Source organism: Bufo gargarizans, chromosome 5, assembly GCF_014858855.1.
Source record: "Bufo gargarizans isolate SCDJY-AF-19 chromosome 5, ASM1485885v1, whole genome shotgun sequence".
Taxonomy (NCBI): Eukaryota; Metazoa; Chordata; class Amphibia; order Anura; family Bufonidae; genus Bufo; species Bufo gargarizans.
Genome location: NC_058084.1, coordinates 24,676,591 through 24,704,530, shown reverse-complemented (window position 1 = coordinate 24,704,530; position 27,940 = coordinate 24,676,591). Strand labels below are relative to the sequence as shown.

The 27,940-nt window shown below is 45.9% G+C and overlaps 1 protein-coding gene across 1 annotated transcript in view; it reads left to right on the top strand.

The window, feature by feature from the left end:
- Nucleotides 1-27,940, top strand: part of LOC122938835 (NXPE family member 3-like) — an 86,129-nt gene that overhangs the window by 13,897 nt on the left and 44,292 nt on the right. The window contains exon 3 of the mRNA XM_044294665.1: nucleotides 26,586-27,095. Coding sequence (XP_044150600.1) covers nucleotides 26,586-27,095 — 510 coding nt within the window. The remainder of the gene's footprint in view (nucleotides 1-26,585; nucleotides 27,096-27,940) is intronic.

Here is a 27,940-nt window from a genome sequence, read left to right as displayed (position 1 = left end):
TTATATGGGGCACAGTGTAGAGGTATACTGTATATTGTGTGGCACAGTGTAGAGGTATACTGTATATTGTGGGGCACAGTGTAGAGGTATACTGTATATTGTGGGCACAGTGTAGAGGTATACTGTATATTGTGGGCACAGTGTAGAGGTATACTGTATATTGTGTGGCACAGTGTAGAGGTATACTGTATATTGTGGCACAGTGTAGAGGTATACTGTATATTGTGGGGCACAGTGTAGAGGTATACTGTATATTGTGGGCACAGTGTAGAGGTATACTGTATATTGTGGCACAGTGTAGCGGTATACTGTATATTGTGGGGCACAGTGTAGAGGTATACTGTATATTGGTGGCACAGTGTAGAGGTATACTGTATATTGTGTGGCACAGTGTAGAGGTATACTGTATAGGTGGCACAGTGTAGAGGTATACTGTATATTGTGTGGCACAGTGTAGAGGTATACTGTATATTGGGGCACAGTGTAGAGGTATACTGTATATTGTGTGGCACAGTGTAGAGGTATACTGTATATTGTGGGGCACAGTGTAGAGGTATACTGTATATTGTGGGCACAGTGTAGAGGTATACTGTATATTGTGGGCACAGTGTAGAGGTATACTGTATATTGTGTGGCACAGTGTAGAGGTATACTGTATATTGTGGGCACAGTGTAGAGGTATACTGTATATTGTGGGCACAGTGTAGAGGTATACTGTATATTGTGGGCACAGTGTAGAGGTATACTGTATATTGTGGGCACAGTGTAGAGGTATACTGTATATTGTGGCACAGTGTAGAGGTATACTGTATATTGTGTGGCACAGTGTAGAGGTATACTGTATATTGTGGGGCACAGTGTAGAGGTATACTGTATATTGTGTGGCACAGTGTAGAGGTATACTGTATATTGTGTGGCACAGTGTAGAGGTATACTGTATATTGTGGGGCACAGTGTAGAGGTATACTGTATATTGTGGGCACAGTGTAGGTACTGTATATTGTGGGCACAGTGTAGAGGTATACTATATTGTGGGCACAGTGTAGAGGTATACTGTATATTCTGGGGCACAGTGTAGAGGTATACTGTATATTGTGTGGCACAGTGTAGAGGTATACTGTATATTGTGGGGCACAGTGTAGAGGTATACTGTATATTGTGGCACAGTGTAGCGGTATACTGTATATTGTGTGGCACAGTGTAGAGGTATACTGTATATTGTGTGGCACAGTGTAGAGGTATACTGTATATTGTGGGGCACAGTGTAGAGGTATACTGTATATTGTGTGGCACAGTGTAGAGGTATACTGTATATTGTGTGGCACAGTGTAGAGGTATACTGTATATTGTGGGCACAGTGTAGAGGTATACTGTATATTGTGGGCACAGTGTAGAGGTATACTGTATATTGTGGGGCACAGTGTAGAGGTATACTGTATATTGTGTGGCACAGTGTAGCGGTATACTGTATATTGTGGCACAGTGTAGAGGTATACTGTATATTGTGGCACAGTGTAGAGGTATACTGTATATTGTGGGGGGCGACAGTGTAGAGGTATACTGATATTGTGTGGCACAGTGTAGCGGTATACTGTATATTGTGTGGCACAGTGTAGAGGTATACTTTATATTGTGTGGCACAGTGTAGAGGTATACTGTATATTGTGGGGCACGTGTAGAGTATACTGTAATATTGTGTGGCACAGTGTAGAGGTATACTGTATATTGTGGGGCACAGTGTAGAGGTACTGTATATTGTGGGGACAGTGTAGAGTATACTGTATATTGTGTGGCACAGTGTAGAGGTATACTGATATTGTGGGGCACAGTGTAGAGGTATACTGTATATTGTGGGCACAGTGTAAAGGTATATTGTGGGGCACAGTGTAGAGTATACTGTATATTGTGTGGCACAGTGTAGAGGTATACTGTATATTGTTTGGCACAGTGTAGAGGTATATTGTGGGGCACAGTGTAGAGTATACTGTATATTGTGTGGCACAGTGTAGAGGTATACTGTATTTGTGGGGCACAGTGTAGAGGGTATACTGTATATTGTGTGGCACAGTGTAGAGGTATACTGTATATTGTGGGGCACAGTGTAGAGGTATACTGATATTGTGTGGCACAGTGTAGAGTATACTGTATATTGTGGGGCACAGTGTAGAGGTATACTGTATATTGTGTGGCACAGTGTAGAGGTATACTGTATATGTGGGGCACAGTGGTAGAGGTATACTGTATATTGTGGGGCACAGTGAGAGGTATACTTATATTGTGTGTGGCACAGTGTAGAGGTATACTGTATTTGTGGGCACAGTGTAGAGGTATACTGTATATTGGTGGGCACAGTGTAGAAGGTATATTGTGGGCACAGTGTAGGTATACTGAATGTGGGCACAGTGTAAAGGCTTATATTGTTGGGGCACAGTGTAGAGTATACTGATATGTGGTGGCACAGTGTAGAGGTATACTGTATATTGTTTGGCACAGTGTAGAGGTATATTGTGGGGCACAGTGTAGAGTATACTGTATATTGTGTGGCACAGTGTAGAGGTATACTGTATTTGTGGGGCACAGTGTAGAGGTATACTGTATATGTGTGGCACAGTGTAGAGGTATACTGTATATTGTGGGGCACAGTGTAGAGGTATACTGTATATTGTGTGGCACAGTGTAGAGGTATACTGTATATTGTGGGGCACAGTGTAGAGGTATACTGTATATTGTGTGGCACAGTGTAGAGGTATACTGTATATTGTGGGGCACAGTGTAGAGGTATACTGTATATTTTGGGGCACAGTGTAGCGGTATACTGAATATTGTGTGGCACATTGTAGAGGTATACTGTATATTGTGTGGCACAGTGTAGCGGTATATTGTATATTGTGGGGCACAGCGTAGAGGTATACTGTATATTGTGTGGCACAGTGTAGAGGTATACTGTATATTGTGTGGCACAGTGTAGAGGTATACTGTATATTGTGTGGCACAGTGTAGCGGTATACTCATTAAGGCGACCTTGACGTGGTGAGTGGCTTATTACGCTTTGGCCAAAATGTACACCAATGCCTAGCGGTATACTTTAGATTGTGGGGCACAGTATAGAGGTATACTGTAAATAGTGGGGCACAGTATAGAGGTATACTGTAGATTGTGGGGCACAGTGTAGCGGTATACTGTATATTGTGGGGCACAGTGTAGCGGTATACTGTATATTGTGTGGCACAGTGTAGAGGTATACTGTATATTGTGGGGCACAGTGTAGAGGTATACTGTACATTGTGGGGCACAGTGTAGCGGTATACTGTATATTGTGGGGCACAGTGTAGCGGTATACTGTATATTGTGGGGCACAGTGTAGAGGTATACTGTACATTGTGGGGCACAGTGTAGAGGTATACTGTACATTGTGGGGCACAGTGTATGCTATATGTGTATAACAAACATATTTCATATGAAAACTTACAATTATTTGGCTTGGCCCTTGGGGATCTCGGACGCCACTTCCACACTTTGGCCGGGGGCTCGGTGGAGCTGATGTTGTGTTTTATCCTAATGAGAAAGATTTTATAATAAGGATTTGGAGAAGGGGCAGAGGGATAGCAGAGCTGGGAGAGGCCGGTGCTGCTACTAGGGGGTCATACCATGGGGGAGTAATAAAGCCCACCATAATGCCCCCCCAGTAGTAATAATTCTACTTATAATGTGACAGTGCCAAAAATACCCCCTTGTAATGCCCCCAGTTGCGCTAGTGCCCCCATAATATGCCAGTATAAAATACCCCTATATAGTGCCCCCAGTAAATGCCTCCATAGTGATCCTCTTCCCCCTTCCTGCTAGTGCCCCCCATAATGTACCAGTATAAAATGCCCCATATATAGTGCCCCAGTAGATGCCCCTCAGTTTCCGGCCTCTGATAGGCTACCGGCCTAGTGTCCCCCATAATGCCCCCCAATAATGTGCCAGTAAGTGTTCATATAGATGCCCCCCCATCATGTGCCAGTATCAAGTGCCTCTCTCCTCCCCCCCACATGTCCCAGTATCATAGTGCCATCTCCCCCCCCCAAAAAAAAGTTCCAGTTTCAAGTGCCTCTCTCCCCCCATGTGCCAGTATCATAGTGCCATCTCCCACCCCCCAATGTGCCAGTATCAATTGCCTCTCTCTCCCCCCCACATGTCCCAGTATCATAGCACAATCTCCCCCCAAAAAACAGTTCCAGTATCAAGTGCCTCTCTCTCCCCCATGTGCCAGTATCATAGTGCCATCTCCCTCCCCCAATGTGCCAGTATTAAGTGCCTCTCTCCTCCCCCAAAAACTGCTAGTATCAATTGCCTCTCTCTTTCCCACCCCCCATGTGCCAGTATCATAGTGCCAAACCCCCCATGAGCCAGTATCAAGTGCTACCCCCCCATGTGCCAGTATCAAGTGCCTCCCCCCCCATGTCCCAGTATCATAGTGCCATCTCCCCCCCCCCCCCAAAAAAAAGTGCCAGTATCATAGTGCCAACCCCTCCCCTGCCCCAGCAGAGGCTGAGTTTGCTGGGGCAGCTGTCATATGTATTAGATGTAGCAGAGCTGGGTGTGCTGGGGCAGCTATCATATATAGAGATATAGCAGAGCTGAGTGTGCTGGGACAGCTGTCATATAGAGATATAGAAGTGCTGGGTGTGTTAGGGCAGCTGTCATGTGCACTTAGCCAGCTATAACAGTAGAAGTCTCATATTGCCAGTCAGTGGCAATGCAGCTCTTATGGCTGTGTGGGTAAGTGCTTTGCCTCTGATACAGAAGGTCGTGGGTTTGAATCCCAGACACATTCTCTCCTGAGGATGGCAATACAGATGAATATGCCTGAGATTAGCAAATGAGAAGTGTGCAAGTTGCTGGCCGGCCCTGCTGGTGTCACCTGGTGCGGCCTGCAACGCCACTGGCTGTACTTACACAGGGAGCTTTTGATTCTCTGCTATGGGACTTATGAAGATAGTCGAGTGGGCTCACCACTCCCATAGCAATGAATGAAGTGTAGGGACATGCACACGTTCAGGATTCATGTGCGTAGAATCCGCACTGAAATCCGCAGGTGTTCACAGGCAAATCCATGTGCAAAATGTGCATGCAATTCTGATGTGTGCATTTAGCCTTAGAGTGGAGTTAATGTACTCTCCAGGGCCCAGATCTAAAAGTAGGAGCAGATCCCACAGGTGCAACCTTCACATATCTGACATTGATGCATATCCATGACAGTATGCCATCAGTGTCCAAGGTGGGCTAACCCCTTTAATTATATGTCGCTCTTCTGTACAGTAATTATAACCTCCAAATCCATGGTCCATAGTGTGACTGTTCTTCAAGGAACCCTTGACTACCTGCCTGGAGCTGTGGCTGCAACAGTTACATAAATCAAAGTGGCAATCCTCAGACCCATGCTCTCTAGGGTCAGGGCAGTGATAGGAGGGTGCACCCTTTCTTCCCTCAGGGCACACCCTGATGTTGGGGTTCCTGTCTGATGGTAGTTGGGTTGCCCCTGGTGTTGTAAGTTTGGTACGGGTGCGAGGCAGGAGATGTACGGTGTAGTGATGAGCGAGCATGCTCGGCTGAATACCTGTTCGGCTCCAGCATCGCTATGCTAAGCACATGGCGGAACTCGGCCATGCTCTAGTCTCCTCCCCGCACATTTTGCAGCTGCTAAGCAGCCAATAAACGTGCGGGTAAGTGCTGCCATCACTGTAATGCCAGTAGCCATGTTGGCTGCAGGCATTACAGTGATTGGCTGGCCGGAACGCGTCACCGGGTGCTATATAGCACCTGATGACCCGTGCTCAGATCAGTCATAGTCAGGGAGAGCAGAGCGTAGGAAGGGAAAGGCAGTGTAGGGAGCGAAATTCACAGTTATTAATCTAGGAAAGCTTTTCAAAGACCCAGAAGTCCTTTTAAGGACCACTGTGTGTGTGTGCGTGTGTTTTAGAGCAGCAATGTATTTTTACCTGCGCTAAATTGATCAGTCTCAGGGACATCCGTGCTGAGGAAGGGACAGATAGTGCAGGGAGAGAAATGTGTTGTTTTTACTACCAAAGCCTTATCAATACCTGCTCCTATGGTGTTTTTTGCACGAGTGGGCAAAAAGTGTGAGTTATTGTGCTGACAGTGTTTTGGTACTGTGTGGCATGGGGCTGCCTCTCCCTGCCACAACCGTCACCTCAATATTCCTGCCAGCGTTTATGGTACCCGTATTTTGTTCTGATACTATATTACTGGGCGTCCCTGTGTGTGTGCGCTCCCTGCTGCTACTGGTATTTCAATATACACATACTGGTGTGGAGTGGGGGTGACCCTTACTGGCCACACTCCCCACTATTGTATTCACTGTCACCTCACATGTACAGGGACCTGTCCACTACAGCACCGCTTAGTAAACATGGTCCCTCATCCACACTGGGATAATTCACTCTCATGCAAACCCAATGTACTAAGTGTGGCTTCTAGACTATTGCGTTGCTTGCTTGTCCCTAGCTGGCCTAAAATCGCACTCCTAACACTCCCCCACCCGACATGTTTCGCCGCAGTTGCGGCTTCGTCATGGGGTACAGGGTATTAGTGTTGGAACGCCTCAAATCACCCTCTTATATACATGGTACCTCCTCTTCTTGTCACTCGCAGCCAATCCGCTGCGAGTGAATGCGGTGTGACGTCAGATGCCGGCTAAGGCTACTTTCACATTTGCGTTCAGAGCGGATCCGTCTGCATTATATTGTAAAAACAAGTGTGAAAGTAGCCGCAAACGGATCCGTCCAGACTTTACATTGAAAGTCAATGGGGGACGGATCCGTTTGAAAATTGAGCCATAGTGTGTCAAATTTAAACGGATCCGCCCCCATTGACTTACATTGTAAGTCTGGACGGATCCGTTTGCCTCCGCACGGCCAGGCGTACACCCGAACGCTGCAAGCAGCGTTCAGGTGTCCGCCTGCTGAGCGGAGGCCAAACGCTGCCAGACTGATGCATTCTGAGCGGATTCGCATCCACTCAGAATGCATTAGGGCTGGACGGAAGCGTTCGGGGCCGCTTGTGAGAGCCTTTAAACGGAGCTCACAAGCGGAGCCCCGAACGCAAATGTGAAAGTAGCCTAATACTGATAGGAATGGGAGCTGCACCTACCCGCCCCCTTGTTGTCACACCACAGCCAATCCGCTGTGATTGAGTGTCTGATGACATCAGATACCGGTCTGCTGCTGATTGGATGGTGAGCGACGCGTCATACATACAGTACAGACCAAAAGTTTGGACGCACCTTCTCATTCAAAGAGTTTTCTTTATTTTCATGACTATGACAATTGTAGATTCACACTGAAGGCATCAAAACTATGAATTATCACATGTGGAATTATATACATAACAAAAAAGTGTGAAACAACTGAAAATATGTCATATTCTAGGTTCTTCAAAGTAGCCACCTTTTGTTTTGATTACTGCTTTGCACACTCTTGGCATTCTCTAGATGAGCTTCCAGAGGTAGTCACCTGAAATGGTCTTCACTTCACAGGTGTGCCCTGTCAGGTGTAATAAGTGGGATTTCTTGCCTTATAAATGGGGTTGGGACCATCAGTTGCGTCGTGGAGAAGTCAGGTGGATACACAGCTGATAGTCCTACTGAATAGACTGTTAGAATTTGTATTATGGCAAGAAAAAAGCAGCTAAGTAAAGAAAAACGAGTGGCCATCATTACTGTAAGAAATGAAGGTCAGTCAGTCCGAACAAAATTGGGAAAACTTTGAAAGTGTCCCCAAGTGCAGTCACAAAAACCATCAAGCGCTACAAAGAAACTGGCTCACATGCGGACCGCCCCAGGAGAGGAAGACCAAGAGTCACCTCTGCTGCGGAGGATAAGTTCATCCGAGTCACCAGCCTCAGAAATCGCAGGTTAACAGCAGCTCAGATTAGAGACCAGGTCAATGCCACACAGAGTTCTAGCAGCAGACACATCTCTAGAACAACTGTTAAGAGGAGACTGTGTGAATCAGGCCTTCATGGTAGAAGATCTGCTAGGAAACCACTGCTGAGGACAGGCGACAAGCAGAAGAGACTTGTTTGGGCTAAAGAACACAAGGAATGGACATTAGACCAGTGGAAATCTGTGCTTTGGTCGGATGAGTCCAAATTTGAGATCTTTGGTTCCAACCACCGTGTCTTTGTGCGATGCAGAAAAGGTGAACGGATGGACTCTACATGCCTGGTTCCCACCGTGAAGCATGGAGGAGGAGGTGTGATGGTGTGGGGGTGCTTTGCTGGTGACACTGTTGGGGATTTATTCAAAATGGAAGGCATACTGAACCAGCATGGCTACCACAGCATCTTGCAGCGGCATGCTATTCCATCCGGTTTGCGTTTAGTTGGACCATCATTTATTTTTCAACAGGACAATGACCCCAAACACACCTCCAGGCTGTGTAAGGGCTATTTGACCATGAAGGAGAGTGATGGGGTGCTGCGCCAGATGACCTGGCCTCTATAGTCACCAGACCTGAACCCAATCGAGATGGTTTGGGGTGAGCTGGACCGCAAAGTGAAGGCAAAAGGGCCAACAAGTGCTAAGCATCTCTGGGAACTCCTTCAAGACTGTTGGAAGACCATTTCAGGTGACTACCTCTTGAAGCTCATCAAGAGATTGCCAAGAGTGTGCAAAGCAGTAATCAAAGCAAAAGGCGGCTACTGTGAAGAACCTAGAATATGACATATTTTCAGCTGTTTCACACTTGTTTGTTATGTATATAATTCCACATGTGATAATTCATAGTTTTGATGCCTTCAGTGTGAATCTACAATTGTCATAGTCATGAAAATAAAGAAAACTCTTTGAATGAGAAGGTGTGTCCAAACGTTTTGTCTGTACTGTACGTGTATATGTAGAAAAAAAGAGGATTCGGCGGCACCAGTGAACTGGCTCAGGTGCAGCGTCCAAGGGAATGAGCTTCTCACCCTTAATATATGCCAGAAATAGTACAGCACTCCGAGACTTGAAAAAACGGTGTCTTTTTGCACCCATGTGAAGCAGTAGTAACGTTTCAGCTCACAACTGAGCCTTTCTCAAGCGTGAGAAAGGCTCAGTTGTGAGCTGAAACTTTGCTACTGCTTCACATGGGTGCAAAAAGACACAGTTTTTTCAAGTCTCGGAGTGCTGTACTATTTCTGGCATATAATGTGTATATGTGTGTGTGTGTGTGTGTATGTATGTATGTATGTATATATATCTATCCTTATTGAAATATCTTTTCTTTCTTTCTTTTTTTTTCTTCCCCTACCTGACAAATCTGGTTGAGATTATATTGGAGATAATATAGCTATATACTATGTATAAAGATATATAGAGAAGTGTTACACTGTGTCTTCTTCAGTCTTCATTCACTGGATCGTGCTATGAAGTGAAGGAGGAGGAAGGGGGCTGAAATAAGGAGAGGAGCGCTGGGTCATGTAAACATATGACCACCACGATTGGACAATCGTGGTGGTCAACAGAAACTACTCTGCCCAGAAACCGATGCTATAGGCTCGGTTATCCCTGGGCAGAAGAAGGAAGCCGGGTAGATCGTGGGTATGTATTTTTGTATTTTTTACAGTGTTTCCTGGAACGCAATGTCAAGGAGGAGGGAGGCGGAGGCTGAAAAAAGCAAGGGGAGAGCTGGATCATGTAAGCAATATGACCACCACGATTGGACAAAAATCATGGTGGTCAACAGATACTATTCTGCCCAGAAACCGATGCTAAAGGCTCGGTTATCGCTGGGCAGAAGAAGGAAGCCGGGTACATTGCAGGGAAGTGCTGCATAGAGCAGTGAAGTAGCGCTCCCTCTCTTTAAGGCTCCCGATGTCTAAACACGTGGTAGCTGCACGGGGCATGTGTAGTTATCACGTATATAGACGGATTGCAGTTGGGAAGGGGTTAAACACCCATTTAGGGCAAGATCCTAAATTTGAGTAATATGAGGAGAGCATCAAATAAGGGACGTGGCCCAGGTCGTGGTGCTGCTGGTGGAGCTCCTGTTGCAGGGAGAGGACGTGGTCGATCTGTGCCAACTACATGCACAAGTGAAACCCCTTCCTCAGGTGCGAGTAGGCGACAGAACCTGCAGCGGTATTTGGTCGGGCCTAATGCGGCTCTACGAATGGTGAGGCCTGAACAAGTACAGGCAATAGTAGATTGGGTTGTTGACAGTGCCTCCAGTTCCTTCACATTGTCTCCCACCCAGTCTCCTGCTGAAAGACCACAGTTGGCACCTGTAGCCAATGTCCATCAGTCTTTCACCTCACCCCCTTGCAAATCAGCCAAGCAGTCTGAGCCCCAAGTCATGCAGCAGTCTCTTCTGCTTTTTGATGACTCCGTTAGCAGGGTTTCCCAGGGCCATCCACCAAGCCCTGCCCCAGAAGTGGAAGAGATTGAGTTCACCGATACCCAACCACTTATCTTTTAAGATGAGTACATGGGAGGACCATCGCAGCACGTCTCGGATGATGACGAAACACAGGTGCCAACTGCTGGGGCTTTCAAAAGTGTGCAGACCGACAAGGAGGGCAGGGGTGAAGACTGGGTGGAAGATGATATGAAGGACGATAAGGTCCTCGACCCCACATGGAATCAAGGTCATGCGAGTGACCGATGTAGTTCGGAGGAAGAGGCGGTGGTCGCACAGAGGCACCAGCACAGCAGAAGAGGGAGCAGGGTGTAAAAGCGGAGCGACAGTCCCTTAGACAGTACCCCTCCTACTGCCCACCACAGCAAGGGACCGAGCACACCAAAGCCAGCTCCAAGGAGTTCCCTGGCGTGGCAGATCTTCAGACAATGTGCTGATGACAAGACCCGAGTGGTTTGCACCCTGTGCAATCAGAGCCTGAAGTGAGGCATAAACGTTCTAAACCTGAGCACTACCTGCATGACCAGGCATCTACATGCAAAGCACGAGCTGCAGTTGCAGTGTCCCACTACATGTGTGTGGGCACTGCTTAAGCACTTTTTACATAAAAACAGTATTATGCTGTATTATGTCACTTTGTACTAAAGTATCTGCAAAATCCCAGTTACCAGGCGGATTAGGTGTAATTTATACATCTCTCCACTAGATGGGGATAAAACTTAGGTTCTATATACAGACGTGGACAAAATTGTTGGTACCCTTTGGTCAATGAAAGAAAAAGTCACAATGGTCACAGAAATAACTTTAATCTGACAAAAGTAATAATAAATTAAAATTCTATAAATGTTAACCAATGAAAGTCAGACATTGTTTTTCAACCATGCTTCAACAGAATTATGTAAAAAAATAAACTCATGAAACAGGCATGGACAAAAATGATGGTACCCCTAGAAAACACAGAACATAATGTGACCAAAGGGACATGTTAATTCAAGGTGTGTCCACTAATTAGCATCACAGGTGTCTACAACCTTGTAATCAGCCATTGGGCCTATATATATGGCTCCAGGTAATCACTGTGTTGTTTGGTGATATGGTGTGTACCACACTCGACATGGACCAGAGGAAGCAAAGGAAAGAGCTGTCTCAAGAGATCAGAAAGAAAATTATAGACAAGCATGTTAAAGGTAAAGGCTATAAGACCATCTCCAAGCAACTAGATGTTCCTGTGAGTACAGTTGCACATATTATTCATAAGTTTAAGATCCATGGGACTGTAGCCAACCTCCCTGGACGTGGCCGCAGGAGGAAAATTGATGACAAATCTAAGAGACGGATAATCCGAATGTTAACAAAAGAGCCTAGAAAGACTTCTAAAGAGATTCAAGGTGAACTTCATGCTCAAGGAACATCAGTGTCAGATCGCACCATCCGTCGTTGTTTGAGCCAAAGTGGACTACATGGGAGACGACCAAGGAGGACACCATTGTTGAAAACGAATCATAAAAAAGCAAGACTGGAATATGCCAAACTACATGTTGACAAGCCACAAAGCTTCTGGGAGAATGTCCTGTGGACAGATGAGACAAAAATCGAAGTTTTTGCCAAGGCACATCAGCTGTATGTTCACAGACGAAAAAATGAAGCATATCAAGAAAAGAACACTGTCCCTACTGTGAAACATGGAGGAGGCTCTGTTATGTTCTGGGGCTGCTTTGCTGCGTCTGGCACAGGGTGTCTTGAATCTGTGCAGGGTACAATGAAATCTCAAGACTATCAAGGAATTCTAGAGAGAAATGTACTAGCCAGTGTCAGAAAGCTTGGTCTCAGTCGCAGGTCATGGGTCTTGCAACAGGACAATGACCCAAAACACACCGCTAAAAACACCCAAGAATGGCTAAGAGGAAAAAATTGGACTATTCTAAAGTGGCCTTCTATGAGCCCTGACCTCAATCCTATTGAGCATCTTTGGAAGGAGCTGAAACATGCAGTCTGGAAAAGGCACCCTTCAAACCGGACACAACTGGAGCAGTTTGCTCATGAGGAGTGGGCCAAAATACCTGCTGAGAGGTGCAGATGTCTCATTGACAGTTACAGGAAGCGTTTGATTGCAGTGATTGCCTCAAAAGGTTGCGCAACAAAATATTAAGTTAGGGGTACCATCATTTTTGTCCATGCCTGTTTCATGAGTTTATTTTTTTACATAATTCTGTTGAAGCATGGTTGAAAAACAATGTCTGACTTTCATTGGTTAACATTTATAGAATTTTAATTTATTATTACTTTTGTCAGATTAAAGTTATTTCTGTGACCATTGTGACTTTTTCTTTCATTGACCAAAGGGTACCAACAATTTTGTCCACGTCTGTAGATACCTAGTTCAGGCCTAGTGAGACAGAGGACAGGGTCAGTTCAGTGGTTGTTGCTTGATGATTCAGTTTGCTGAGAGTAACAGATGAAGAAGCCGCGGCACTCAGAAGGATAAATTCCAATTTCTTTTATTTCACCTCTTGTGGCAACGTTTCGACCAAACTGTCTTTATCAAGCACAATACAAACATGGTATAGTGAACATATAAATACCTCCTCTTGGCCTCACATTGGCCACAATTTAGACATGCCCTTTTAACCCTCTATGTACATTCTGTACCGTTTCTAATATATAATACAAAACACAAATCCTCATTAGTTCAATTATTCAGGTCTTGGCCTATCGTGCCTCCATGCTGTTCGAGCCCCGCCCGGATCTACATCGCTCCGGTGTATTGACACACTGTGTATTACCTCAGTTTGCTGAGAGTGAGAGAGTGCAGATCTAGCACTTCTGCTCTGATGAAAGTTTAGTCCAGAAAAGGGACAAGAGAAAAGACTTAAACTTCCAAAGGATAAAAGCCACAAATCAGGCATCAAGGACCTTTTTGGATATTCAGGTGAAGGATACCATAGCCTCCGGCAACCTCACCCAGATTTGCACTGATACAGAAAACATCCGGCTAAGCTCAAATCAAACCTAAAAAGCCTAGAAACAGTGGATTTGCAGACCAACTCTAATACCATTGTAGTGTCCCACTAGGTAGGGGTGGGCACTACACAAGGGTCAATTGGTGTGCGCGTTACTCCTACTCACAAGGAACAGAAATGTCATATTTAATTGTGCAATTAATGTATGTTTTAATGTGTTTTTACATGCAATGTTTCCCCTGTATGATGCAACAGCAGGCCTAGTTGGGTGTAGTTAGACATCCCAGACACTAGAGGGAGATAGGGAGCCCCTAGTATAAATGTCCAGGCCCAGACAGGGAGAGGGCAGTGCAGTGTGTGCAGAGTCAGGAGTCTGAGAAGACAGAGGCCAGGAAGCCTGCTCCTGACATGCAGCTGGATAGCCCTGGCTGCTAGTGATGTCCAGGAGGCTAGTGAGAAGCTCCAGCCTGCCTGAGAACAAGAGAGCCTTAGTTAGCTCTGAAGAGATACCCCAGTTGCAGGACCCAACCTCCTGGGAGAAACCCACAGTCATCCACTTTACAAGAGAGGGCGATCCAGGGTAAGCTAAGTGACCCTGATGGGCAGATGAAACTAGGAAGTGCAGCAAGAATCTAATACCTGAGGAAGACAGTAACCAAGGATTTAAGCCACCCTTTAGGCATCCGGGCCTTGGGAGATAAAGCCAGAGCAGGAGTTCTAGAAAGGACAGTGTACATCGATTCTGAGGAAAGGTACAACCTGCTGCTGAGTGCTTGTGAAGTTACCCTCTGCGTATCTTGCATAAATATTACCTGCCATTGTGTGAATGAGCCTACTTGTGGAACTGTGATACAAAGACTGTACTACTACCTGCTGTACAAAGTTGGATTGTTCAGTAAAGTTACGTTTGGTTCACTATATACTTGTGTACCTCCATCATTCCAACCACCAACCGGCGTGCCACCGTCCAAAGGCACTGGCGTCACGAATCCAACAGGGACCTTGCCCCAGGCACTCAAAATACCCGTAACATCCAGGGCACCTCATCCACCATCAGGCCTGGTCCCTACATACAGAGTGTGCCCCAGAGGAACTGTGTCTACCTCTCCTTCACTGCCACGCGCCTGCCCAGGGTTCTCCAATACAGTGAGTAACCCTCGATTGCCCATAACCGTGACCTCACTTCTCTATACCCTGCAGGTCTGGCGTGTTGCACCATCAAGAGACTGTATTTTGTACTGCTTCCATTAAAGTCAACACCAGTAAAAGTTGTAAATTGCATCTTATCACTGTCTACCTCATTATTACTACTAATGGTTGTACCACCATTAACGGTACTGGCGTCACAACAAAAACCATCAAGGGACTCAGCCGCAACAAGCACCCTAAGCACCCCTAACATCAAGGGCACCTCAAACACCATCTTGGCTGATTCTTCCCTACCACAGAGCGTGCCCCGGAGGATTTCATGCTGTCCACCTCAACACTGCGCTGCCAGTCCAGGGAGGCTTTCTGCTAACCGTGAGCAAACTGATGAACTGTGTTTTATTTTTTGACTCCTTATCGGTCCACTGTGCACCTCACGTGTTGCCCCTGCGACTGGCTGGCTGCACAGTGGAGTAGACACCTCAAAAACCAAGAAAGGTCTCTGGCTCCTCCTGCTTCCTCTTCTGCTGCAGTCTCAGCCTCTTCATGCACCTCTGGAGTGACAGTGCCACCAGGCACCCCGCAAACAGAGGATCTGCCAGCAACACCAACACCTGGGTCACCAAGCATCTCCACAATGTCCCATGGAAGCGTTCAGCTCTCCATATCCCAAGCGCTGGAGAGGAAGAGGAAGTACCCCCCTACCCACCCACGATCCCTAGCGCTTCAGTTTGCCTCCTGTTGCTTCCTCCTCCTACTCTGCTTCCTCATCCTCTACCAGCTCCTCATCCGGTCAGCGTAACACCTTCACCACCAACTTCAGCACAGCCAGGGGTACATGACAGCAGGCAGTTTTAAAACGTATCTGTTTGGGGGACAAACCCCACACCGCGCAGGAGCTGTGGACGGGCCTTGAACCACAGACTAATGAGTGGTTTGTGCCAGTCAGCCTCGAGCCCAGCCTGGTGGTGTGCGATATTGGGCGAAATATCGTAGCAGCTATGGGACTAGCCGGTTTGACACACATCCCTTGTCTGGCGCATGCGCTGAATTTGGTGGTGCAGAGATTCCTTAAAAATTACCCTGACATGTCAGAGCTGCTGGATAATGTGCGGTCCCTCTGTGCGTGTTTTTGGCGTCCTCACCCTGCTACTGCTCACCTGTCTGCGCTACAGCGTAACTTCGGCCTTCCTGCTCACCACCTTAAATGCGACGTGCCCACCAGGTGGAACTCCACCTTGCACATGCTGGCCGGACTGTGCGAGCAGCAGCAGGCGATAGTGGAGAGGACACAGACAATACACCTCCCACAGAGGATAGCTTTTCGTTGCCTCTGGGCATCCTTAATATTTCCAAGTGATCCACTGGACCCAGGAGATAAAGAGGTACGGTTCAATAGTCTGAGACTATAATTCCTGTTTCTGGCCGTTTTTTAAATTTTTAAAATATAACTTTTATTTCTATTTTAATAAACAATATAGCCACAAAAACACATAAATTTAAAACAGCATATGGAGGGCAAAGTGCTGTTAGAGGACTATAGGTTTAACAACCACTGCTTTTCTTTTGGTGGGCCGAGATTATTATTTATCTCTTTCAATAGAGTGCAAGGTGCGTGTCTGTAATGCCAGCCGACATCAGACGCCTTGCAGCTGACACTCTTGCGGATTTATTGCCCTACCTACAGTGCTGTATTTGTACGTGTCTGATATCTTATCAGGCGCTCATAGCGGCTCCTACCGCCCGCACTTATACCTATTGTCTGCCCCTATAGTGTGCATGTATATGCGGCGTCTGCAGATCGCCGTTCGGTTAATCATTCATTTGCCCTGCCATATTCTTTAAAAACTACTGATGCAGCTCCCCCGACATGTTTCACCGCGATGCGGCTTCTTCAGGGGGATAAGGAGCTACTGACAACACAAATGTTTTGTTTGTGAGATCTTATGTATTCATAGGGCAGGTTTCCCCCCCATGATGTCCAATAGGATTATCTCTCGTGTTGATAAGCATACAATCGAGCCAATCCAGATACGGTATGATCAGTCAGGAGGGTCGGGTTATCAACTAATCACATTGTTCCTTATGCGCTTGCGTTCGGCACTTAGTATCTTTTTGTTATAACTGTCATCTGTGTAACGGACCGTTTCAGCAGACAAGGGGTTAAAATCCGTTTAGACGATATGCCCCTTTCCGAGAGACAGGCACAGCTACTGCAGAACACCAACCTCCCGAACTGGATACAAAATAGCACTCCAAGCTGGAACCTCGCAAATAGCTGTCAGCAGACGAACAGGAAAAGCGTACAGTCAGCTTACACTCCTGGCAATCAGTCTCTAACAGCATACATGGAATCCCCTCAATAACGAGACAAGGCTCCGTGTTGAGGGTCAAGCAGTGCTCTGACGTGCTGGCACACCCAGCCTGGTTTTTATTACAGTTTTGCAAATACAGAACAGATACAACACATCTCCACAATGCATCATGGTTTCCTCCTCTCTGCCTGGGAGACAACCGAGGGCAATCCAATTATCTCTCAGGACAAAGGGGAGATCGCCAATACACACGTGGAGACAACAGGACAGACATCACCATTTAAACACACAATGGGACAATGGGACAATAGAAACACACCCACACAAAATCCTCCCCTCTGCCGATGATGATTATTTGAACACAAGGGCGAATATAATTATCAAAGGCAGAGAAATACAGTTTTATAAAACATATCACAGGAACCCCAAAACATGCAATAACCCCATAACCAATATATCCTCGGAACCGGGGGATCTGGGTGAACCACATGTCCAAAATTCACCCACATCCGTTCAGTAGTTTGGAAGATACAGTTACACTGAAAATATACAAGTTATACCGAAAATAGTCACTAATAAATGTGTCCCCTGTTTGGTAGTTTCAAACTACTGAATGATATCTCTGTGCACCAAATACAGGCAAGATAGCACCGTGTTGAAAAGTCAGAACAGTGTCTGTGAGTTAAAATGGCCGCTATCTATTGTTCTCACCATGTGCTTCATCCAAGCAAGTAAGGCAAAGGATGCAATCCAGGGACAGAGGGCTCCGTCCCAAGTGCCTTAAGACCCAATAACTTAAGGGACCATAATCCCAGGGCAGGAGGCTGGCAAACAGCCCCCTCAAAACACTGTGGCGAGGTTGGTTTCGCCACACATCTCCCCCCCACATGGGAAGACTAACCAGATACCTGACCTCACGCCGGTCGGTACCTGAGTTAGTCTGGCAGCCCACCCACAACCCAATACTGGACCTGCTGAATTTAGTAGCCTGTCTCTGTCCAGTGAATCCACCAAGATTATATTTGTAGCTGGTACTCCCGGTCTCTGAGTTGCTCCCTGGCTGGGAGTGGAGGTTGCTTTGTGGGCAGGGATCAGCGGTACTCTGCCCTGGTGCCAGCGTTACCACGGAAGAAGCCTGGTTGGAGTCTGGTTGTTGGAGGGGGAAACTGACTGTCTCCCCTTTGGCTAAACAGCCCTGTTGCTGGGGGACAGGACCGACTGTCCCTACCCCCTGTGCTGTAAGTGCAGAGACCACGGTCCCATCTGCACTGTTGTGGGGCTTACTGTCTCCCCCTGGTGCGTTAAGCTGCCGCTGGGAAGAGGGGGTAACATGCTCCTCTCCCATACATACTTCCAGCCGCTGGGGAGGGCGACCGACCGCCTCCGATCCCAATACAGTGTCCTGCTGCTGGGGAAAGGAGACTGGGCTCTCTATTCCCTGTAGGACACTCTGCCGCTGGGGGACAGGACCGACTGTCTCTGCCCCCTGTAACTCCGCCTGCCGCTGGGGAATGGAGACTGGGCTCCCACTGTCCCGCAACCGTAACTTCCGATGGAGGTCCACCCAACGTGGCAGCTGACCGTCACCTTCTGCCTGGTATAGTAGGGTCTTAGACACTAGACTCCTCATGAACTTCACGTATTTCTCAGCTGGATTGGGTCCGAAGAAGTTCAGCCGCAACCACATCATACGGTCAAATTCCTCCACAGAGTATCTGTACTCCACTGCTGGTTCCATCCTGGTGCTTTTAGGGTCGCTGTACTGAGACATGCGTTGCCCTTAAATTGTAGAATCCACAGAAATGGTGTCTCCTGTAGCTGTCCTTCTGGCTGTAGGAACGATCCCGCTGCTTGCCACCAATGTAACGGACCGTTTCAGCAGACAAGGGGTTAAAATCCGTTTAGACGATATGCCCCTTTCCGAGAGACAGGCACAGCTACTGCAGAACACCAACCTCCCGAACTGGATACAAAATAGCACTCCAAACTGGAACCTCGCAAATAGCTGCCAGCAGACGAACAGGAAAAGCGTACAGTCGGCTTACACTCCTGGCAATCAGTCTCTAACAGCATACATGGAATCCCCCCAATAACGAGACAAGGCTCCGTCCTGAGGGTCAAGCAGTGGTCTGACGTGCTGGCACACCCAGCCTGGTTTTTATTATAGTTTTGCAAATACAGAACAGATACAACACATTCCCACAATGCATCATGGTTTCCTCCTCTCTGCCTGGGAGACAACCGAGGGCAATCCAATTATCTCTCAGGACAAAGGGGAGATCGCCAATACACATGTGGAGACAACAGGGCAGACATCACCATTTAAATACACAATGGGACAATAGAAACACACCCACACAAAATCCTCCCCTCTGCCGATGATGATTATTTGAACACAAGGGCGAATATAATTATCAAAGGCAGAGAAATACAGTTTTATAAAACATATCACAGGAACCCCAAAACATGCAATAACCCCATAACCAATATATCCTCGGAACCGGGGGATCTGGGTGAACCACATGTCTAAAATTCACCCACATCCGTTCAGTAGTTTGGAAGATACAGTTACACTGAAAATATACAAGTTATACCGAAAATAGTCACTAATAAACGTGTCCCCTGTTTGGTAGTTTCACACTACTGAATGATGTCTCTGTGCACCAAATACAGGCAAGATAGCACCGTGTTGGAAAGTCAGAACAGTGTCTGTGAGCTACAATGGCCACTATCTATTGTTCTCACCATGTGCTTCATCCAAGCAAGTAAGGCAAAGGATGCAATCCAGGGACAGAGGGCTCAGTCCCAAGTGCCTTAAGACCCAATAACTTAAGGGACCATAATCCCAGGGCAGGAGGCTGGTAAACAGCCCCCTCCAAAACACTGTGGCGAGGTTGGTTTCGCCACAATCTGCTCCTAAAAATGAATGATATGATGATGACACCAAACACCATACTAGCTTGGACGTTGAATCCCTGTATAGTAATATACAACACTTACTAGGAATAAACTCAGTTCACCAATTCCTTAGCACAAAAAGTAGTATTTTTCACCCGCACAATCACTTCGTAATATCTATGTAAATTTTTTTTTTAGAGCACAATTATTTTATTTTTCAAGGACAATATTACAAACAGATTAATGGTACCGCTATGGGGACATCTTGTGCCCCCACTTATGCTAATTTATTTTTGGGGTGGTGGGAAAATGACACAGTATTCACGGAGGGGATGTTGCGATATACCTGCCTTATTCTCTTCTGGGGCAGGTATATCGACGACATCCTTATCCTGGTGCACAAACGCTTTTCAGGGAATTCGCCCAGGTGCTGAACGCTAATAATATAGGAATGAGATTCACGTACGAACTACAGGATAGAGAAATTGTGTTCTTAGATCTGAAAATAAAGATCATGGACAATGGACATCTTGGTACCGAGGTATACAGAAAACCAACCTCCACAAATAGCTATTTGCTTTGGAGGAGTTGGCACCCTCTGCCACTCAAGAGAGGAATACCCACGGGCCAATACCTGAGGGCTCGTAGAAATTGCTCTGATGACACAACATTTGAAAAAGAGAGCAGACATCTTTATACGAGTTTCAAAAAAAGAGGCTATCCTGCAGCCCCCTTAAAAAGAGCCTACAACAGAGCGAAAGGTATAAGTAGGGACGAACTACTCACAACTATCCCTCCCAAGACAAATGAGATCATTTGATGCATCGGAACTTTCTACGGATATAACAGAGAAATATACAGTATATTACAAAAATACTGGTATATCTTACAGACAGAGAGAGATCTTAAAGAAGTACTCACCTTCAATCCAAGTGTTACTTATAGGAGAAGCTCCAACTTAAGAGATCACCTAGTGCATAGCCATCTAAAAGACAAAGGAATTGGAAAAAATCTAATTAGAGAGAAATATTGTGGATCAGCACCGTGTGGGGATTGTTCCTTCTGTAGATACATCCCACGCATTAAAAAATTCATAAATCCATCGGATGGAGAGAAATATACAATCAGACAATTGATCACCTGTAAGACAAAAGGAGTTATATACATAGCATCGTGGCCGTGTCCCAAACTGCACGTGGGCAAAACCATCCAGGAACTGCGGCGTCGTGTCTCTGGTCATATGAGCTCCATAGAAACAGGGAAAGATACACCAATTGCCAGGCATGTAAAATACATATATACAAGTCCTACGTCTCTGGGGCATAGAAAAACTAAGTATGGGTCCCAGAGGAGGCAACCGGGATAGGAAGCTCCTACAGAGGGAAGCAAGATGGATCCAAAGGCTGAACACTAGGAGCCCAATGGATTGAATGAAGGATTCACCTTCACAGCGTTCATATAAATAACAGCTGAATGATTATAAGAAAAGAAAAAAACTAGCAACAGATTGAATGCAAGTGAATATGGCAGGAAGCATAGAATATATCTGAGACATGGGCACGATATCTAATTATCTTGTATCCACACAGGCATCTGATCCATCAGCCTGGGCAGCAATGATACAAGTGTGAACGCATGCAACCCTCCTGGTAATACCAAGAATATTCCTTCAGTATAAATCGAATTAGAAACACTCTAAGTGGTACAGTAATCGTCATGACGACCCATAGAATCAGACGTTTAAACAAAAACCCATTAATCAGATTAAGAGTCCAGCAGGATATTATTTAGATAGATTGGCTAAAAATTGAAGCCCTGACAATTGTGATTTATATCTTGCGGATCGGAAGTAAACTCCATGTTATTCACGCAAGAGCGAGCGGATCCCTAAAGAAGAGGAAAAAGTCTAAGTCCCAATACTTGCACATTTAAATATCGACATAGGAAGGAAATTCTAAGTGGTTACGCAGGCGCACTGATGCCACTGAGATTGAGTGGAAATCCGAAGTCCCGACGCAAGCGCAGATGACAGCTGTAACAAAAAGATACTAAGTGCCGAACGCAAGCGCCTAAGGAACAATGTGATTAGCTGATAACCCGACCCTCCTGACTGATCCTACCGCATCTGGGTTGGCCCGACTGTATGCTTATCGACACGAGAGATAATCCTGTTGGACATCGTGGGGTGGAAACATTTGTGTTGTCAGCAGCTCCTTACCCCCCTGAAGAAGCCGCATCGCGGTGAAACATGTCGGGGGAGCTGCACCAGTAGTTTTTAAAGAATATGGCGGGGCAAATGAATGATTAATCGAACGGCGATCTGCAGACGCTGTATATATATGCACACTATAGGGGCAGATAATAGGTATAAGTGCGGAAGGTAGGAGCCGCTATGAGATATCAGAAACGCACAAATACAGCACTGCGGGCAGGGTAACAATCCGCAAGAGCGACAGTTGCAAGGCGTCTGATGTCGGCTGGCATTACAGACACGCACCTTGCACTGACATTACAGACACGCACCTCGCACTGACATTACAGACACGCACCTCGCACTGACATTACAGACACGCACCTCGCACTGACATTACAGACACGCACCTCGCACTGACATTACAGACACGCACCTCGCGCTGACATTACAGACACGCACCTTGCACTCTATTGAAAGAGATAAATAATAATCTCGGCCCACCAATAGAAAAGCAGTGGTTGTTAAACCTATAGTCCTCTAACAGCACTTTGCCCTCCATATGCTGTTTTAAATTTATGTGTTTTTGTGGCTATATTGTTTATTTAAATAGAAATAAAAGTTATATTTAAAAAATTAAAAAAACGGCCAGAAACAGGAATTATAGTCTCAGACTATTGAACCGTACCTCTGGGCAGCCTGGCACACATGAGAGATTGCATCCTGCAGGGTCTCCGCAACGACCGCCGAGTTGCCCACATTCTAACTTGTGCCAATTACTGGGTGGCCGCGCTGCTGGATCCCCGTTACAAGGACAACGTACCGTCCTTAATTCTGTCACTGGAGCGTGATCGTAAGATGCGCGAGTACAAGCGCACGCTGGTAGACACGCTGCTGATGGCATTCCCACCTGACAGCGGGGGCACAGTGGAAGCACAAGGCGAAGGCAGAGGACGAGGAAGAGGTCGCCAACGCAGCTGGGGCACCGCCAGCACCTCAGAAGGCAGGGTTAGCATGGCCGACATGTGGAAAAGCTTTGTCAGCACAACAACCAGCACCACAAGCTGATATGGAACGTCTGAGCAGGAGGCAGCATTTCACCAACATGGTGGAGCAGTATGTGTGGACAAACCTACACGTACTGAATTATGCGTCTGCCCCCTTCAACTTCTGGGTCTCCAAATTGGGCACATGGCCTGAGCCTGCCCTTTACACCTTGGAGGTGCTGGCCGGCCCTGCAGCCAGTGTATTGTCTGAACGTGTGTTTAGCACGACTGCAGGAGGCGTCATCACAGACAAGCGCAGCCGCCTGTCCACAGCCAACGTGGACAAGCCTCACCTTCATTAAAATGAACCAGGCATGGATCCCAAAGGACTTGTCCGTACCTTCTGCAGAATAGACATGTATATCGGCACTAACCAGCCATTGTTATACTGCAGCGCAATTGCTCATTCTTGTATTTTGGAGATTTCACCTTAATTTTACATAATTAAATTAAAACCAAAAACCAGTGTAGGCTATCTCGTCCTCCTCCACTGCTGCTTCCACCTACACCGCCACATCCACCGCCTCCTCAAACTCCTACTCCATATGGACCTGCTCCTCCTAGATCAAGATTGTTATTTTTAATTTTTAGGTATTTTATGTTTTCTTAAGTCATTTCCCTATCCACATTTGTCTGTAGAGCACTTGCCATGCTCTTAACCACATTTTGATGACATTTGCAGCCCTCTAGCCCTTTCCATGACATTTTTACAGCCATTTTAGTGCTCTGAGTTTGGGTCCCTATTGACTTCAATGGGGTTCAGAATCGGGGTCAGATTCTGGTCCCAAACTCTAACTTTTTTTGTGAAGTTCGGCCTAACCCGAACATCCAGGTGTCTGCTCAACACTAGTTGCCACACAAGATATTGACACTTCGGGGCACACTCTGTTTTAGGTGCAGGGAAGGCAAGGTCCCTGAGGTTCATGACGCCAGCACCCTTGGGTGCAAGTAGGTGTACAATGAGGAAGGGTCAGTTTAAATATAAATACCTGGAACATTTACTGATAATAACTTGCCTTAAAGTAGACAGAAATGTTCATTGGCATGGCAGAGATAGCTATAATACATATAAAGCACATTACTCTTCAGATCTCACTTCTGCTGCAATTCCTGGTAACAGGCTCAGTTGTGGTACTAACAGGTGAAGTAGCAACTGGTCCACTTGCTAACAGCCTGGTTCTGGATATAATATAATCTTATCTTCTGTGCCTTTCTGCAACCTACAGGGCGGTTCTCCCTAACGGCAGGCATCCATCATCTGCTCCATTCTTTGTACTGGTTGCCATCAGAAACAGATCCACATGGGCTATAGAGGAATGTCGGAATACACAACTTTGTGCTTAGTTGCCAGGCTGTGGAGTCCCGGTCACTGTGGAGTCCATAAGCTAAGACCTCTGCTATCTCCACTAGACTTGTTCTATATCTGCAGTTAATCTGGTCTGTGCTAGGTAGCTTCTGATATCTTCTTCTCCAAATTCTCTCAGTCTTACAAAAGCCAAGGGGGCAAAATTTGCAGCTACATAGTGGACATGTCTGTCTATCTTCATCACTATCAACTAACTTTCTCCTCAGAACTCACTTCTTATGTCTAGCCTGTCCCTTTTATATTTAATGTACCAGCACCATATAGTGGTGACTAAGGTGTAGAGTTTACCAGCCTTCGGAGTTTGCAGATAGATATATATATATATATATATATATATCGTATAAAGTATTCACCCCTTTTACTTTTTTCGTGTTTTGGTGCCTCACAACCTGGAATTAACATGGATTGTTTGAGGATTTGCATCATGCAATTTACAGAACCTGCCCACAATACTTAGAATTTTTTATTTTATTTTTATTATTATTGTGAAGCAAACAACAAATTGGACAAAATAACAGAAAAAGTCAATGTGCATAACTATTCACCCCCGTAAAGTCAGTACTTTGTAGAGCCGCCTTTTGCAGCAATCACAGCTCCAAGTCACTTTGGAGAAGTCTCTAGGAGCAGTCGCCACATCTGACCACTGGGATTGTTGCCCATTCCTCCTTGCAGAACTGCTCCGGCTCCTTCAGGTCGAATGTTTGCGCTTGTGAACAGCGATCTTTACGTCTGACCTCAGATCTTCTATTGGATTGAGATCTGGGCTGTGACTCGGCCATTACATCACATTTACATGTTTCCCATTAAACCCCTCAAGTGTTGCTTTAGCCGTGTGTTTGGGGTCCTTGTCCTGCTGGAAGGTGAGCCGCCGTCCTGGCCTCAGATCACACACAGAGTGGGGCAGGTTCTGCTGAGGAATATCCCTGTATTTAGCACCATCCATCTTTCCCTCCCCTCTGACCAGTTTCCCAGTCCCATCCCCCCAGCATGATGCTGCCACTACCATGTCTCACTGCGGGGATGGTGTTCTTTGGGTGATGTGTTGAGATTGCTCCAGACATAGCGTTTTCTTTGATGGCCGAAAAGTTACATTTTAGTCTCCTCAGACCAGAGCCCCTTCTTCCATACATTTTGGGAGTCTCCTCAGACCAGAGCACCTTCCTCCTTACATTTTGGGAGTCTCCCACTGGCCTTTTCACAAACTCACAACGAGCCTTGTTGTTTTTAGCTGACAGTAATGGCTTTCTTCTGACCACTCTCCCATAAAGCCCAACTCTATGGAGCGTACGGCTTTTTGTCGTCCTATGTACAGATCCTCCAGTCTCTGCTGTGGAACTCTGCAGCTCCTCCAGGGTTACCTTAGGTCTCTGTGCTGCCTCTCGGATTAATACCCTCCTTGCCCGGTCCGGGGGTTTTGGTGGGCGGCCGTCTCTTGGCAGGTTTGCTGTTGTGCCATGTTCTTTCCATTTGGTTATGATAGATTTGAAGGTGCTCCTGGGGATCATCAAAGATTTGATATTTTTTATAACCTAACCCTGACTTGTACTTCTCAACAGCATTGTCCCTTACTTGTTTGGAGAGTTCCTTGGTCTTCATGGCAGTGTTTGGTTAGTGATGCCTCTTGCTTAGGTGTTGCAGCCTTTGGGGCCTTTCAAAAAAGGTGTATATATGTAATGATAGATCACGTGACACTTAGATTGCACACAGGTGACATTTCACTAATTATGTGACTTATGAAGGTAATTGGTTGCACCAGAGCTTTTTATTGGCTTCCTAACAAAGGGGGTGAATACATACGCACAGGACAATTTTCTGTTTTCTATTTCTAAACAATAGTTTTATTTATATATTTTTCTCATTCCACTTCACTGACTATTGAGTTCTGATCCATGACATACAATTCAGATTAACAAAACATTGAACTTAAGGCTGTAATGTAATAAAATAAGAAAAAAGTCAAGGGGGTGACTATTTTTGCAAGTCACTGTATTTGTGTGTGTGTGTGTGTGTGTGTGTGTGTATATATATATATATACATACAAAGACAGGCTTAAAGATACAGGGCCCCACTACTATAAAGGAGTGGGACACTGCATCTGGTCTGTTAGCTCGCTGCTAAACACCACCACCGTTTGCCTACTTTCCAATCTTATAAGCTGTTCTCTCACATACAAATACAGACCTGTAGGCAATTATGAAGAATATTTCTAAAAATGTTTTCCTTGACAATTGACCGCCTGCTTCTTGGTTTTATTTACAGATTATATTTCAGTTGCTTACCCTAAGATCTCTAGGTAAATGGCATACACCAGCTGTCATGAGTTCTTTGTCTTCAAACACATCACAAAGCCCAAAAACCTCACCAGATTCAGACCAAGAAGAGATCCAGAGACTAATCAAGCTCATTGAATGGCCTGAGGTCCCCAGTGGAGTGGACTTCATGTCTTCTACAAGTCCAAAGACCACATTTTATGCTTTCCTGCATCCACAAGAAGTTTACCACGTAGGAGATCGTATAACGGTTATCATTTCTGCTCGGGATCATTATGGTCGACCAAAAACCTACGGAGGAGATTATTTTCAGGCCAAGTTACATTCTCCAAAGCTGAAAGCTGGAGTAACAGGTTCAGTCATTGACCACAGAAATGGCAACTATTCAGCCACGTTCCTTCTGCTCTGGCCTGGAGACGCTGAGGTTCACATCTCTCTGGTACATTCCAGTGAAGCCGTTTCCATTATAAGCAGGAAGAGGGACTCTCGGCCCGACAAGGTGAAAACAGAAGTTTATTCTTAGTTTTGGTTCATATTATGTGGATTAAAAATGATTCTGATGGTATAGTGCAAGGAAATACTGTTCCGCATATGGCCTTCATACATTATGGCTAGACATGAGTGAATTTCTTGAAATTGGTTTCTGGTCTGATTCTAACAAATTATTCAGCAGATTCTAATTAGTATGTGGCTGTGACAGCAGCACAGTATGGAAACTGACGGACAAGGAAGGAGACGTGGAAGTGTGCGGGGGTAGTGGTAGCGGCAGCAGTAGCCGTAGCAGTAGCTATATAGTATGGAACCTGATAGACAAAGTAGGAGATGTAGGTGGATGGGAAAAGTTACGGTAAGTGGTGCTTTTTCGGGGGTATGGCCCGGAGGCAGCGAGGGGGCGCCACAGAGCCGAAGTGTTCAGAGTCTGAAGTGTAATACGTTTCATAAAGTATGAGTAGACATATTTAGATCATATAATGAATACAAAGAGACCTAGTTTAAAATCAGTAATTAACAACATACATGAACATGATTATTATTACCACTGATGGTAATGTAGGATCAAGAAAATGGCAATGGTAAAGGACTTACTTTACCGGGGAGGGAAGTAAAGGATAAGCTCAATACACCAATACGTGGACCTCCCCCACCGAGGTTGCTTGTAGATGGTTAAAGAAGCTTCTTTGGTTCCCAGTGGAGGACACCAAGGGCTCCTGGGTATAGTAGAAGTCTTTATTTTCGGTAAAAAGCTTGACGCATTTCGGGATAAGAGTCCCTTTATCAAGAGCATAAATACAGTGTGATTTAGCAGCATTTATATAGGGTGGCTTATTGCACATGGTTTATGGT